The following is a 13,857-nucleotide window of genomic DNA, read 5'->3' on the forward strand; positions in this document are numbered from 1 at the left end:
GTTCGGCACGCCGCGCCGTGTGTGTTCCCGTTCAGGCACAATACGCTCGTTGCAGGGCGACACGCGGCCGAACAGGCCGGGGTTAGCGGCAGCTGCGACGGTCTGAAGATCACACCTCGCGTGCTGTGCCCGCGCCCCGCTGGCATCTAGTTGCGCGCGAGTGCTGGTTCACACGCACGCGCGTGCCTGGCTCACACGCACGCGCGTGCCTGGCTCACACACACGCGCGTGCCTGGCTCACACGCACGCGCGTGCCTGGTCCACACGCACGGCCGTGCAACGTCGCCGATCCTGGAAATGAACAAACACCTTCGTGAAAAAATTTGGTTTTAAAATTTAAAAAAAATTAAAAAAATTTCCAGCTCTGAGCAGTCCGTTATTTCTTTGTTTTTCTACGTGTAACGTCTCAGCGGTCGGTGTGTGGATTTTGGTGGGCGTAATTTCACGAATAAGACGGAACTCAAGGAACGGAGCTGCCATCCGTGGCGATTGGCGCGAATCGAAGTTCACAAGAAAAATGCGTGGTCGACCGTTACTATATTCATACTAGTTAATTGTAAGGCGCCTAAGGCGCCCGTTAAAAAATGATGAATTTAACAAAAAATTAAAGAATTATTTTTTAAATATATATATATGTGTATATATGTATATATGTAAATTATTTCTATAAAATATGTGTATATGTATAATATATACCAGAAATAATTATTATTTGCTCAATATTAAAGAAATTGAATCTTTATAAAATATTTTATGCAAATAAAATAAAAGTGTATATTATATTTATCATTTTTTCGAATATAACGAAGAACCAGAGATTAGGTAAATTTACAGATGGAGTATAAATTCCGATTCGATTCCTTTTTCGCGAGGAGGGGGGGGGGGGTGTAAAGCCAATATGGTGGCCGTTTTTTTTTTTTACAATAAATGTATTAGCTCTATCTGTATTTGATGTTAAATTGGAGATAAATGTCTACTCATATAATTAATTTTGTATTATAAATATTAGTTTTGGAGTTTTAATATAGATATAAACATATTCGCCAGTAATATTTTGATAAAATTTTCTTCCGAACAGCATGTAGATCCATTTTCTCTACCAAATCCCTTCCCACATCTCGATAGCTCAATAGCATTATGCAGTAAACTGTATAATAAAGTACAAACTTGACTTAAGTCAAAACTAAACTGTATTTTTTTATTATTTGTACTTAAATAAATATAAAGTACATACATTTAGTAACAGCATTGAATACTGTCAGCTATAAAGAGCAGAATTAATGTCATGAAGTATGCTTTTACATGCACATTATAAAGTCTGAAATTTGACCTGGTTAACTACTTTATTTATGCCTGTGAATCATAATTATATAAGGTACAATTAATGGAAGTTAATCTGAACATTTTGTAATATTCTTCAGACAGTCATTTATGCTAACGACAGATAAAAATTCGAAATTAACTTTGTTTTTTTTTTTGTTTTTTTTTTTTACCAGGATGAGACGTTTAATATTTTACTGCTTTATTAACTGAAATAATGAATAATTAACAAGAATTAAAAGTGTCGTAGAGTGAAAGGTAAAACTTAATGCATCATAACACAAATTGTAATGGGAAGGAAAATCAGACAAATATTACTCAAATGTTTGGGTGAACTTTGGTTTATTTCATAGCACATTTCATAAAGGCACGACATAGTAAATTGCAAAGCAGTTAGTACATGGCTTCAAGAGCATTGTTTCAAACGAATCAACGAAGATTGATTTGTGAAACCAAGTGATCTCGTCGAGTGGGTTCGTAACGACGTAATCGTTCACTAAATAATGGTGGATTAAAATCTTCACTCCCTCGCTGTCTTCGTGACGGATGTTGGCGCTCATGCTATTCGCATTGGCATGCAAACGCCGCCCCGATGACTGGTGATGGAGATGTTTTTGAGAAATACATTTATATTTCTACTAAATGCAATTTAAAAACTATACTCAATTAATAAGTGTTCAGAAAAACAATAAGAACAACAAGCAAGCAAGATAAATGTATGGCGTTTACCACAATTCCTGACACTAATAATTTCTGTAATATTTACAATGCATAAGCAGATGCGAGCTATTGATAGCTCCAGGAACGATTTCGTCCATTCTCTTAATCCTCTTCAAAATGTTTTCTTTGCCTCCGGGATTTCTTCTCTTTTTTTCACACCCAGAGGTGTATTATTATTTTTTTAAGTTATGAAGGAATAATATAAGCTGATAATTAGCATGTATAGCACCAAATGATCCTTCTCCACTGTAAAAACCGCTCCCGAAAACCCGTAGTGCACTGAGAAAAATAAGCAGGGAGGAAATACCACAGAACACGATTTTGAAACGGGTTTACGTGAGCAGTATACTAACTAAAACTCAGTATCGCCTGCAAAAAGTTCTGCAGTTTTTTTTTTTTTTTTAAACAGTTCCATGAGTTGCATTACGTGAAACGTACGTCAGACGTAGGTCTCGGAAGGTGTTGTTGGCTCAGAGTTTTTGGTTCCACCGAGCGTGCATTTTTTTTTTCTCTCAGCGCTTGGCACGCGGGGACTGGGACGCGGCGAGCCTACGGTATCTTGCCGGCGTGGGCGCTGTACGACACCTTGCCGGAGTTGTCTATGGCGGAGCTGGACGACGAGAACACGCCCTTGCCCGAGGAGGTGCCGCTGCCGCCGACCGAGGACGGACTCCCTTCGTCGTCGCCGCCGCCGAACCTCGACAGCAGCACCGTGCCGTGCTTGTGTCCCGGCCTGCAACAGCACAATCGAGCACCGTGCATCACCTGCTTCTGTCGCTGCTAGAGAAGTAGAGAGAAAAGGAACACAAGACGCCATCTTGGTTTCAACAGGTTCACGTGCTTCTGTATCTGCTAGAAGAGTAGATAGAAAGGAACACAAGACGCCATCTTGGTTTCAACAGGTTCACGGGCTTCTGTATCTGCTAGAGAAGTAGAGAGAAAGGATCACAAGACGCCATCTTGGTTTCAACAGGTTCACATGCTTCTCTATCTGCTAGAGAAGTAGAGAGAAAGGAACACAAGACGCTATTGTTGTTTCTACCTGTTTTGTCCAATAACCATTGTTTATCGTGTGATATTACATATGTACTTTCGTTAAGACAAGTTATCAAATGTAATGATTTTTAACGGCACTAAAAAACATTGATTATTGACGACAATATTACAGTTGCAACCATGCTAAAAATACATTCAAAAGTTACTGACAAAGACTTCACCGGGAAACTATTAGAAACATTCAGTCACATTTAACTTAACTATTAAACTATTAAGAATGCTTTGGTATAAAACAAATATTGAAAACAAGTTGGCGTCTTTCCATTTATATTTTTCCCACTTAGAAGAATACTTTAAGGGAGCACTGTCGAGGGCCTACTTTTGGTAGGCTATCTTCCTTACAAACCCTTGAATAGCCTTGTAGCAAAGAAAATGAACAGATAAAAACAAAATAACCTTTTTCGAACAGGTTTACAGAGAAGCAGTAACTAAATTTCAATATGTACCAGCAACAGATTGATCTGCTGAATACACAATATTGTAGTTCTTAGTTTGTAATCGTTCTCTAATATAGGGGTAAGTTACAGTTGTATTGTACCGCCAAATTAACTTATTGCTGTCTCTATACTATTAAGAGTTTAAGGATGTTTTGAGAAAAAAATTTAATTTTTCCCAACCATTTTGTTTTCTCAATGCAGTGATCTTTAAGCATGCATGGAGCAAGGCAAACCTTTTACATTTAAAAATTTAGAAATGTTTCGATAACATAAAACAAATTTTTAATGCATATACTCAACCGAAAATAAAATAAAATTTTAGCAGCCACTAATAAAAAAGTGTAATTAACATTTTAGATTTTCATAACATGTTAATTTTTAATTACTAAATCTTCATCATATCAAATCTTTATATGCCAAAATAGGTGCGTTTCAGAAAGTAAACGTTTTTTGGGAGTGATATATTTTTCAATGATTGATTGAGCTCAGATGAGCCTCAATATGCTTAGTTAGCCCAGATATCTAATCCCCACATTCTGGGGCTAACTCGAAATAATGAGAACCATATCGCTGTCTATGTAGTTCAAAGCTCACTGTGATTGTGGGAGTCCCGGCATTAAGCCTTTGAGTAAAACCGTGCAACTGTAACTTAGTGTATAGGTACTCCATCTTTTACAGTGTACTGAAAGTTAGCCATCGAGACCAATCGGCATATGGTTAATTTTCTAAATTTATTAAAAAAAACTCCTAGTCGGTATTGTTCCTATAAGAAAATAACCAGATGGTGAATTATGGACAACATAGCCGGTTCTCTTAATAGGAAAACCAAACTTCTAAAAGAATCTAATATTCACATTATAAGTAATAAAACTTATGGATCAAAACTAGATAAATTATTATTTTACAGTAATCGGAAAGTTTACATAATTAATGAATATATATTTGTGAAGAAATAATCTTATACAACTATATTGTATTGCATTTAGGTAACAAAATACTTACCCTCCAAATGAGCCTCCCTTGGTGGAACTTGATGAAGAACTTTTTGACTGACTACCAGATGCTCCAAAACCACTACTTCCAGACTGAGCCTTACTAGAACTACTACTTGAAGCACCAGAATTTCCAAAACCGCCACTGCCAGCACTAGAGCTACTCTCGGCCGAACTGCTACTACCTGATCCACCATTGGTTGCTCCTAAAAAGCCACCTTCATTTACTAGTCCTCCATTAATACCACCAGCATGTCCTCCTCCTATAGAGCCACTATGACCTCCATGACCTCCTCCAACACCACCAACACCACCACCTACAGATGATGAAGAACCACTCTGAGACGAGCTACCACTTCCTCCTGATGAACCACTTCCACTACCAATACCTCCATTAATTCCATCAGCATGTCCTCCTCCAAAACCACCAGCACTTCCTTCTCCAAAGCCACTGGAGTGGCCTCCTCCCAATGAACCTCCTTGACCCTGACTTCCGCCTAAACCACCTCCCACAGAGGACGAAGAACCACTCTGAGAAGAGCTACCACCACTTCCACCATACTTTCCTCCAGCTCCACTTCCTCCTGATAAACCACTACCAATACCTTGACTTCCACCTATACCCCCTGCATTACCACCTCCAAAACCACCAGAATTTCCTCCTCCAAAACCACCTGAGCCACCATTGCCTCCTCCAACACCACCTGAGTGACCTCCTCCCAGTGAACCTCCTTGACCCTGGCTTCCACCTAAAACACCTCCCGCAGAGGACGAAGAACCACTCTGAGAAGAGCTACCACCACTTCCACCATACTTTCCTCCAGCTCCACTTCCTCCTGACAAACCACCATCAATACCATGACCTCCACCTATACCCCCTGCATTACCACCTCCAAAACCACCAGAATTTCCTCCTCCAAAACTACCTGAGCCACCATTGCCTCCTCCAACACCACCTGAGTGACCTCCTCCCAGTGAACCTCCTTGACCCTGGCTTCCACCTAAACCACCTCCCGCAGAGGACGAGCTACCACCACTTCCACCATACTTTCCTCCAGCTCCACTTCCTCCTGATAAACCACCGTCAATACCATGACCTCCACCTATACCCCCTGCATTACCACCTCCAAAACCCCCAGAATGTCCTCCTCCAAAACCACCAGCATGTCCTCCTCCAAAACCACCAGCACTTCCTCCTCCAACACCACCTGAGTGACCTCCTCCCAGTGAACCTCCTTGACCCTGGCTTCCACCTAAACCACCTCCCGCAGAGGACAAAGAACCACTCTGAGAAGAGCTACCACCACTTCCACCATACTTTCCTCCAGCTCCACTTCCTCCTGACAAACCACCGCCAATACCATGACCTCCACCTATACCCCCTGCATTACCTCCTCCAAAACCACCAGAATTTCCTCCTCCAAAACCACCTGAGCCACCATTGCCTCCTCCAACACCACCTGAGTGACCTCCTCCCAGTGAACCTCCTTGACCCTGGCTTCCACCTAAACTACCTCCCGCAGAGGACGAAGAACCACTCTGAGAAGAGCTACCACCACTTCCACCATATTTACCACCTCCTGCACTTCCACCAAATGAGCCACCTCCACTCCCGAAACCTCCTCCGATACCACCAGCATTGCCTCCGCCTATGGGACCACCTGGTCCCCCATGGCCTCCGCCTATTCCGCCTACGGGACCACCTGGTCCCCCATGGCCGCCACCTATTCCTCCTATGGGACCACCTGGTCCACTATGGCCCCCACCTATACCACCAGCATTACCTCCTCCTATGGAGCCACCTGGTCCCCCAAGACCCCCTCCAATTCCACCAGCACCACTTCCTGCTGAGGATGAAGACCCACTCTGAGATGCGCTACCACCCTTTCCACCACCCGCGGATGACGAAGAGCTGCTCTGGGATGAACTTCCACTGTTTCCGCCAAACCCTTTGCTGCTACTTGATGAGTAGGAACCGCTTTGCGATGAGCCACCAAATCCACCTGATGACGATGAACTTTTGGAATTACTGCTACTTTTCCAAATGTCATCTCCGAAACTTCCTAAGCCACTGCTAGATGAAGAGCTACTTGAACTCGAAGAAAAGCTGCCTCCATATGAACTGTCTCGAAAAGGTTCTGGGCTTCTTCGTAGTCTGATCACCTTGTCTTCTAAACCTGGAAAAAAAAAATGCAAATAAGCATTTACGGATTCAAACTTGCTAAGGCTTATGAAAACAAGTGTCGTAATTCGATACAAATATCAGAGCTACTGAAGTACCCAAAAAAATTATTTCTGTTAATTTTTCTACCAACCTGAAGTCTGAGTTAAAACAATTATTGAAAACAATATGTTCAAAAACAAAACTGATCAATTTGGCTTACTTAAAAAAAAATAGACTCTATTATAAAAATAGTTTTGCACCACCCAGCTTTTCTTGCAAGCACGATTTTCAGTTTTCTGTTGTTTTTTTTCTCTCCTAGGTTTTCATGGAAAAGTGTATATTTTTGTGTCATGAAAAGTGTACTTTCATTCACTGTTCGCAGTAAACTGTGGGTCACAGAAATCCAGGAGGTGCAAAACATTTTTTGAGTGGTGTGATAAGTCCAGGTAGCATCACCATCGTTACAGAGTCTCCAATGTCGGTCGAAAAGGAGTAGTATTTGGGAAATTTAGTTTTCATTTTAACAATCATGTGTACCACTGTTTTCATACATTGGCTATCAGGACTACAACATTAATAAAAATATTATAAATATAAGGCATTACAATTATTTCTAAAGAGTATTTGAAGAGTCATGAAATCACTATTTTTTCTTTAAATTTAATAATTACTTTAAAACATTCCGAACCATTTTTATTTTCCCTGTTACAGGGTATTTCGAGAAACTATCGTGTGGCTTCGTGTTCTGTGTTATAACAGAGCGCGTTAATTTAAAAACAAATTTTAATTAAAACTACCATAGTAATCCACATTTTTAGTCTTTAAATTAATTCCGTGGATTTTTCAATGCCTTCTAACCACCAGAATTGTGATTGCAAAATAATAAATAAAACAGTTGGACGTCGTTAAACATTCAACAATAGGTACTGTAGGGACAAGCCTTTTTTACGCTTAGCGTCTTCGTGAACGATATGTAATAAGAGTGCGAGAGATTTCAGCATTAATTTTACAGCGTTAATGCCCTTTCACACTTCCAAACTTTCTTTTCCAACTCCTTCCAAAATGTTTGCTCAATTAATTTTGACGTTAGTGACGTCACCGAAAACGTCGCTGTCGTAGACGTATTTGTTTATCAAGTCGGATGACTTGAGTTTCCACAGTAATTTTGCATATAGCACAGGATCTAAAATATGTTTAAATTTAAACGAAATCAGCCAATCAGAATTGTGCCCAGCGAAAATGGAAATGGCGTCCGTTTTCGCCACACCATATCTTTAAAATGACGAAGAGCAAATAGGAATTTCAAGATAAGTGAAATAACTAAAATAATGGTAATATTAATATCACATGTAAAATAAAAATTATATGTAAGATAAGCAAATATGTTGAATTATCTATAACTTTAAAAAAGACAGAACCTTAAATTTATTTTATAATGGCTAGTATTTTTTTATTTACATATGTTTTAAAAGTTAAGAACTGCACAAAAATCACAAAAAGTTCAAATTTTCCATCCATAAATGTAATGGAATATTTTAATTTAGAATATTAGAGTAAAATAGAAAATCTTCAGCTAGCTCAATCCTATAATAAACTTTGACAGCGTGACCAAATTTAAAACACGTTTGAGGTTATCTGCCCCACTTATTTCGTGAAGAAAATTGGAATTCATATTCCTTCTAATATTTTCATTTCAACTCCATTGTCAAATATAGTTGGAGACAAAAATTTGATAGTCTGACAGGGCCTTAAGTGATATTTGAGTTCAGCTCCTGATGGCTGATTACTGAAGACAAGTTTCGCTTGGTTTTTTAAGCTTCCATTTGACAGGATTTAATGTCCATGTAGTTCTACATTATAAAGAAAGGGGGGAAAAAAACGAAAGAACTAAGTGAATGTACTGTCACAACGAAGCCACGTTCTCTAAGCTGACTTGAGTGTAAAATGGCGGATACTTGGTGTTCGTGTTGTAACCGCGTCAGGGCTCCGGTTGTTGACAATCCATTTACAAACCGTTCAATATCTTTTAAAGGTGTCTGATTAGGAACAGCGTCTAGGAGCCATTACATTTTCCTGTGAGAAAAGGCGGAGAAGGCTGAAACTGCTGTTAATTTACCATCCACCCATAAGAGTACAGGATCGCCGTTTGAAGTCACACAGAGGAGCGTTAGTGGCGAGAAGAGACTGCGCGCTCGCTAGTTCGGTGCCTGATGGCGCGTAGATGCGAATACGTGTGTGATGCGCGGGCATGAGTGGTCCTTAGCGCCCGCGCGCTTTCAGAGCTTGCGCACCTAGCCACTTCCTCGAGGAGGCGTTTCAACCAACCACTTACTTTGCTAATTTCTAAATTTGTCTCACGTAAGGGGGAAAAACCCTGTAGTTATTCCTTCCCCCCCCCCCCTTCTTCCCCCCCCCCCCTTCTTCCCCCACAAACGCGAGGGCGAAATATAATCGACCGGTTTTTCAAATGATGCAAGTCAGGTGCTTCGAGGTCACGGTCGCTGTTACAGAGAACAAAATCGGTCCGGTGATCACATACAGTACGTACACACGCCCAACTGACGACGAAACAAATCACCGCTGATTTCAGAACCAGTGTTACTGATGGCAAACTTTTTTTTTACATTTGAAATATAACATTTTTGTGGCTCCATCAACTTCTGTTTTTTGCGTTAAATATAAGAACCGCTTAAAAATAGACTCTGCCAGGGAACATCAGACTAAATCAGTCACGTCAATCAAAGCAGGGCGAATCCAAAGATTTAATTAGTAATCTGGTTTAATGGTTTACCGATGACTTCTAACTTAAATGTAAACCATAATTCTTCAAGTAACAATTTTTCTATAGCATTGCACTGGTTGACTGTACCTCAAAAATAAGAAAGAAAGAAAAATAGCGACTCTGGTGTTGCCGACAGTGGCGCAAATCTGTATGATTTTCAAAGGGGGCAGCAGAAATTTCGAAGGAAGAGTTGGGGGAAGGGGGGCGCAGTACAAGAGTTCAGCGCGTGTGTTTCAACCGATACAAGTCACCTCCATTGTATGCTACCCATATTTTGGCCTATATGCATGCAATAAGCAGACAAGTTGCTCACATCCTTTCACGCATCCTTATGGCCTTTATGGCGCTTGTGGCGCTATATGTGAGTAAATGTATAATTATGGGCTGTTGCTTAGCGAGCAAACTGCTGTCTACAGTCTCTTAAGACAATATATTATATCAAATGATTAACTTGAACTTATAAAAATGCGAATTGTACCTGAAAACAGAGCGAGAAAAAAAAATTAAACGCAAACAAATGACTGCCGAAAAATAATTTATTTTTCGATACCCCCAGGTTGTTTGAGCGTCTGAAGAAATTGAATACACCTCCACAGATGGTTTCTCCCTGAATGCTGCAAGGACTCATCTTGGAATCACAAAAACGCAACAGACGCAATACGAATGATTCAATACGACTTCAGAATATCGCATTAGCGTGAAACGGATTTACTTAACCACCCGACAAACAGAAACAAACAACTACACACAAAATGTTCCTTGCCTTTACATACGTAACCCATATACGACAGCTATGAGTGTTTATAAGTTTGTTCAAAAGGACCTGTTTGAGAAAACTTTGTTTGATTTAAACTTAAAATTTATTCCTTAAAATATATTTACATGAACGTATTTCACTTCCCAAACGAACCTAGTAAACAAAATCCCAAAAATTGTAATAATTTTATCAGGTGGACCCCCAAAGGTATGAAAGAAAATAGATCTCGGTGAAAAGTAGTATGTTATTTTGGGTGATGCAGAGTGAGCCGTTTACAACATCTAGAATAACAAACCGCCAAGGCGATATGCATGTTGAGAATGATAAATGTAACTGTCCAAACATCTTGTTGTTAACGTAATATTTTTGGAACAAACGCTATTTTTTTTTCTTTCAAATTCCCTCCGGTAATAAAGACCTGTATCCACCACTGAATTTTATTACCAATACACTAGTATATAACCAACATTCGAAAACCAAATTGCAGTAACTACGCGTCAGCTATGCGAAGGAAATATAAATAAAAAACGCTGACGTGACAGATGCCATGCCGCGGGTCCAGCACGAGAGGCGTCGAAAACTGCGAAGCGCCAAGCGCGCCACTCACTTGCAGGGTCGCGCCGGAAGGTCGTCGCCGCCGACGCCGCTAAGGCCAGCGCCGTCACCAGACACAGGCACATCCCCGTCGTGGTCTGCATGGCGGCTCCAGCTGCACTGCTGCCTCCGAGGACTCGCCAGCGCCTCTTTATCGTCCCCCGGGTGACGTCACCCCGGGTCGGAGATCCCGTCGGCCACACCTGGAGGGAGTCTCTCGTGCTGAGAGAGAGAGAGAGAGAGAGAGAGAGAGAGAGAGAGAACTCCAGTCCGAGGCGTGGGGGGGAAAACCCAGCGACCCCGAAGACTTCTCGCGCTTCCGCGGAACCAATCACGACTTGCGAGTTATCGCCGAAGAGCATCTGGTTCGTCGGAACCGCCGCGGGGTTTTTTTTTTTTTTTTTTTTTTAAATACATGTCGAGTCAGCTTGAAGTTCGCGCTCTCGGTTCGTTGAATTTCGAACGGAGCCGGGTTTCACGTCACACCGTTACGAGCAAAGAAAGGTCACGGGCGGCGGGGGAGGGACCTTGCTATACCTCGCCGAGGTCGTCAACACTCCGCGCGGAAGGACAGCCCGCAGGAACGTCTCAGACGCGGTGTTCCGGGTTCGAGTCCCTGGCGGCGGGTTCTCCCCAGGTGTCGTGTGGCTCTCTCTGCACGCGGAGAACACTATACAGCAGGAGTCAGTTCAACCGACAAACATCGCCAGCAGGTTCACCACGAAAACGTAATACGACTTACGGTCTAAAACTGCTTAACAAGACTGGTATCCGTCTTTGAAGTTGGGGCTGAACAACATTTTCATTATTAATTATAGTTAAAAAGTATTTAAAATGGCACTCTGCGTGTCTGAATCGTGTTTAATTGAATGAAGTTCTACAGCTATTGTGATTTTGGTCGTTTTCGCAATATTGTTTCATTGAAATATTTGGGGATGACACCATAAATTTTTCACATAATATTGTGACATCTTACTACCCTCAGTTACTTCAATGAAATAATTTGACGACCGTGAAAATTTCGCAGTGGTTGTGGAACTTCATTCGTTTAAACTTAATGTAGACGCTCAATGTACCATCTTAAATAATGTCTCAATTATTTATAATAAAAGTGTTGTTCAGCTACATATTCAAAGACGTATACAAGCCTAGGGAAGTACTTTAGACACTAAGTCGTTTTCAACTTATTTTGTCATGTTAAACCTGCAGTCAAAGTTTGCTTTCGAATTCAGACTAATGCTGTATATTTGAAATAGTGAACACTGATTCCAATTACTACATTAGCATTGTAAATCTGTTATGGGAAATAAATAACAAATGAAATACGCCAACTTGGTTTCAACAGTTGTTACGTCATAGCACATTTCTGTTAAGTAGTTTTTAAAAAAAATATTCGTTATAGCATAGTACTTAACCTAGTAGAATGCCTGAAGTCATTGGTGTATGATATTGAATTAAGTTTTGGGAATGACTACAATTATTGTAATGATACATTCCATAGACACTATGCTATGGTCGTTGCAAATATCTTAATGTTTGATCTCTGCCTTAACGAAAGCAAATATTCAACACTAAAATTTAAAAAAAAAACTATGGCATGAAAACCTGCTGACACTAATATGATGTAATTCGTTTCTCGTCTCTTCCTTCTAAAACTTCTTTCACTTGAATCCGTGAATGAATCCTTACAAGTTACGCATATTTTATTAAGTAGATGAGTAATGATTGTGATTTATCGCTCTGAAGATTTGTCATTTGTTAGGCTTTATTGTCTCTTGTTTCTGTTTGCAAATTCCACCCTTACCGGCTTTGTGCAACGAACACAGCTTGTAAGGGTTCTTGAGTGGGCCAATGAAATGACAATATTTGCAACTTAGACTAAAACTGTAACAATACTGCCAATTGACGCTATTTAATGGTCTTTAAAAATATAATTATCTGTAATCTCTGCCTAAAGGGCCCCGCCTGCCAGGGCACACATACGTTGTGCAGAGCTTCATAAGGAACCGCGCAATTTGAAAACCGAGTGGAATATATTTACTAAAAGCACTTAATAATACGCTGAGGTCGGATTAGTAGTTCTTTTTCCGTGTTTCGTTTTTCAACTGTATTTTTTAGGATAGTGAAAAGGGTTAAATTACGTGTTTTCAGAATAACTTTTAGACATGGAACATCCGGTACATAATCGTGAAAGCACTCGAGGGCCTTGCACTAAACCTGTTATCTTCATTTACGGTCACCAATCAACCCTCATAGTTGCCCTAAGCACGACGAGAAGACTGCGCGCCAGTTCAGAGCCTTGCGCTTAGAGGCGATAACCGTGCTAGAAGCACCAGCGGGCGTCGCACTTATCATCCCGCCTCACTAACACAGGAACACTCCTGACTAGGCTAACCCCTAAACGGAAGAATATTTTCAATGTGTGTGTGTGTGTGTGTATATATATATATATATATATATATATATATATATAATTGTATTGGCTTGATTACTGTTGAAACCAATACACCGTGCTATATTCTCCCCCCCCCTCCTTTTTTTATTTCACGCGTCGACTGTTATCATCACCGCAGCAACATAAACCGGTCCTGAGACTTCAATCTAAAACTGTTTTCCTTGATCTTATCGCTCACGAGAAGCACTTCAGGGTGAAGCTCACCCCCATATTTCCCAGAACGACCTTCCGGCTGCAATTCGCCGCGCAGGTTGCTCTCTCTATTAGCCGTTAGTTAATTAAAAGCACTAACACCTGTGGGGTTTCCCCAGTGTGCAGTAAGTCATCTTCGTGCTATCCGTTCCGTTCTGCTCCCGCGATTGCAAAGCGAAGATTGAACGTCAGCTAAAGTCGCTGCACTGTATATATATATTGTAAATTGAACAGATTCACGTAACATTACACATAAGTGTACATAAAACCAACTGTAGCACTAGTTTTCGCAGTAATACTGGGTTCCCATTCTTACCCGGGCTTTTATGCTTTGGGTTGTCCCAGTACCCCCATTAGTTATTTTTTTTTTTTGTAAACAGTTCCCTGG

General features: G+C 40.8%; 1 protein-coding gene across 1 annotated transcript; it reads right to left on the bottom strand.

Moving 5' to 3' along the window:
* Positions 1 to 1,645: 1,645 nt before the first annotated feature.
* Positions 1,646 to 10,944, bottom strand: LOC134543337 (loricrin-like). Its single transcript, XM_063388294.1, has 3 exons — positions 10,836 to 10,944; positions 4,536 to 6,702; positions 1,646 to 2,773 (listed from the first exon to the last, which is right to left on the bottom strand). Exons 1-3 carry the CDS (start codon positions 10,924 to 10,926, stop codon positions 2,590 to 2,592), a joined length of 2,442 nt encoding a protein of 813 aa, XP_063244364.1. The 5' UTR covers positions 10,927 to 10,944; the 3' UTR covers positions 1,646 to 2,589.
* Positions 10,945 to 13,857: the final 2,913 nt, after the last annotated feature.

This window comes from Bacillus rossius (assembly GCF_032445375.1).
Source record: "Bacillus rossius redtenbacheri isolate Brsri chromosome 9 unlocalized genomic scaffold, Brsri_v3 Brsri_v3_scf9_2, whole genome shotgun sequence".
Taxonomy (NCBI): Eukaryota; Metazoa; Arthropoda; class Insecta; order Phasmatodea; family Bacillidae; genus Bacillus; species Bacillus rossius.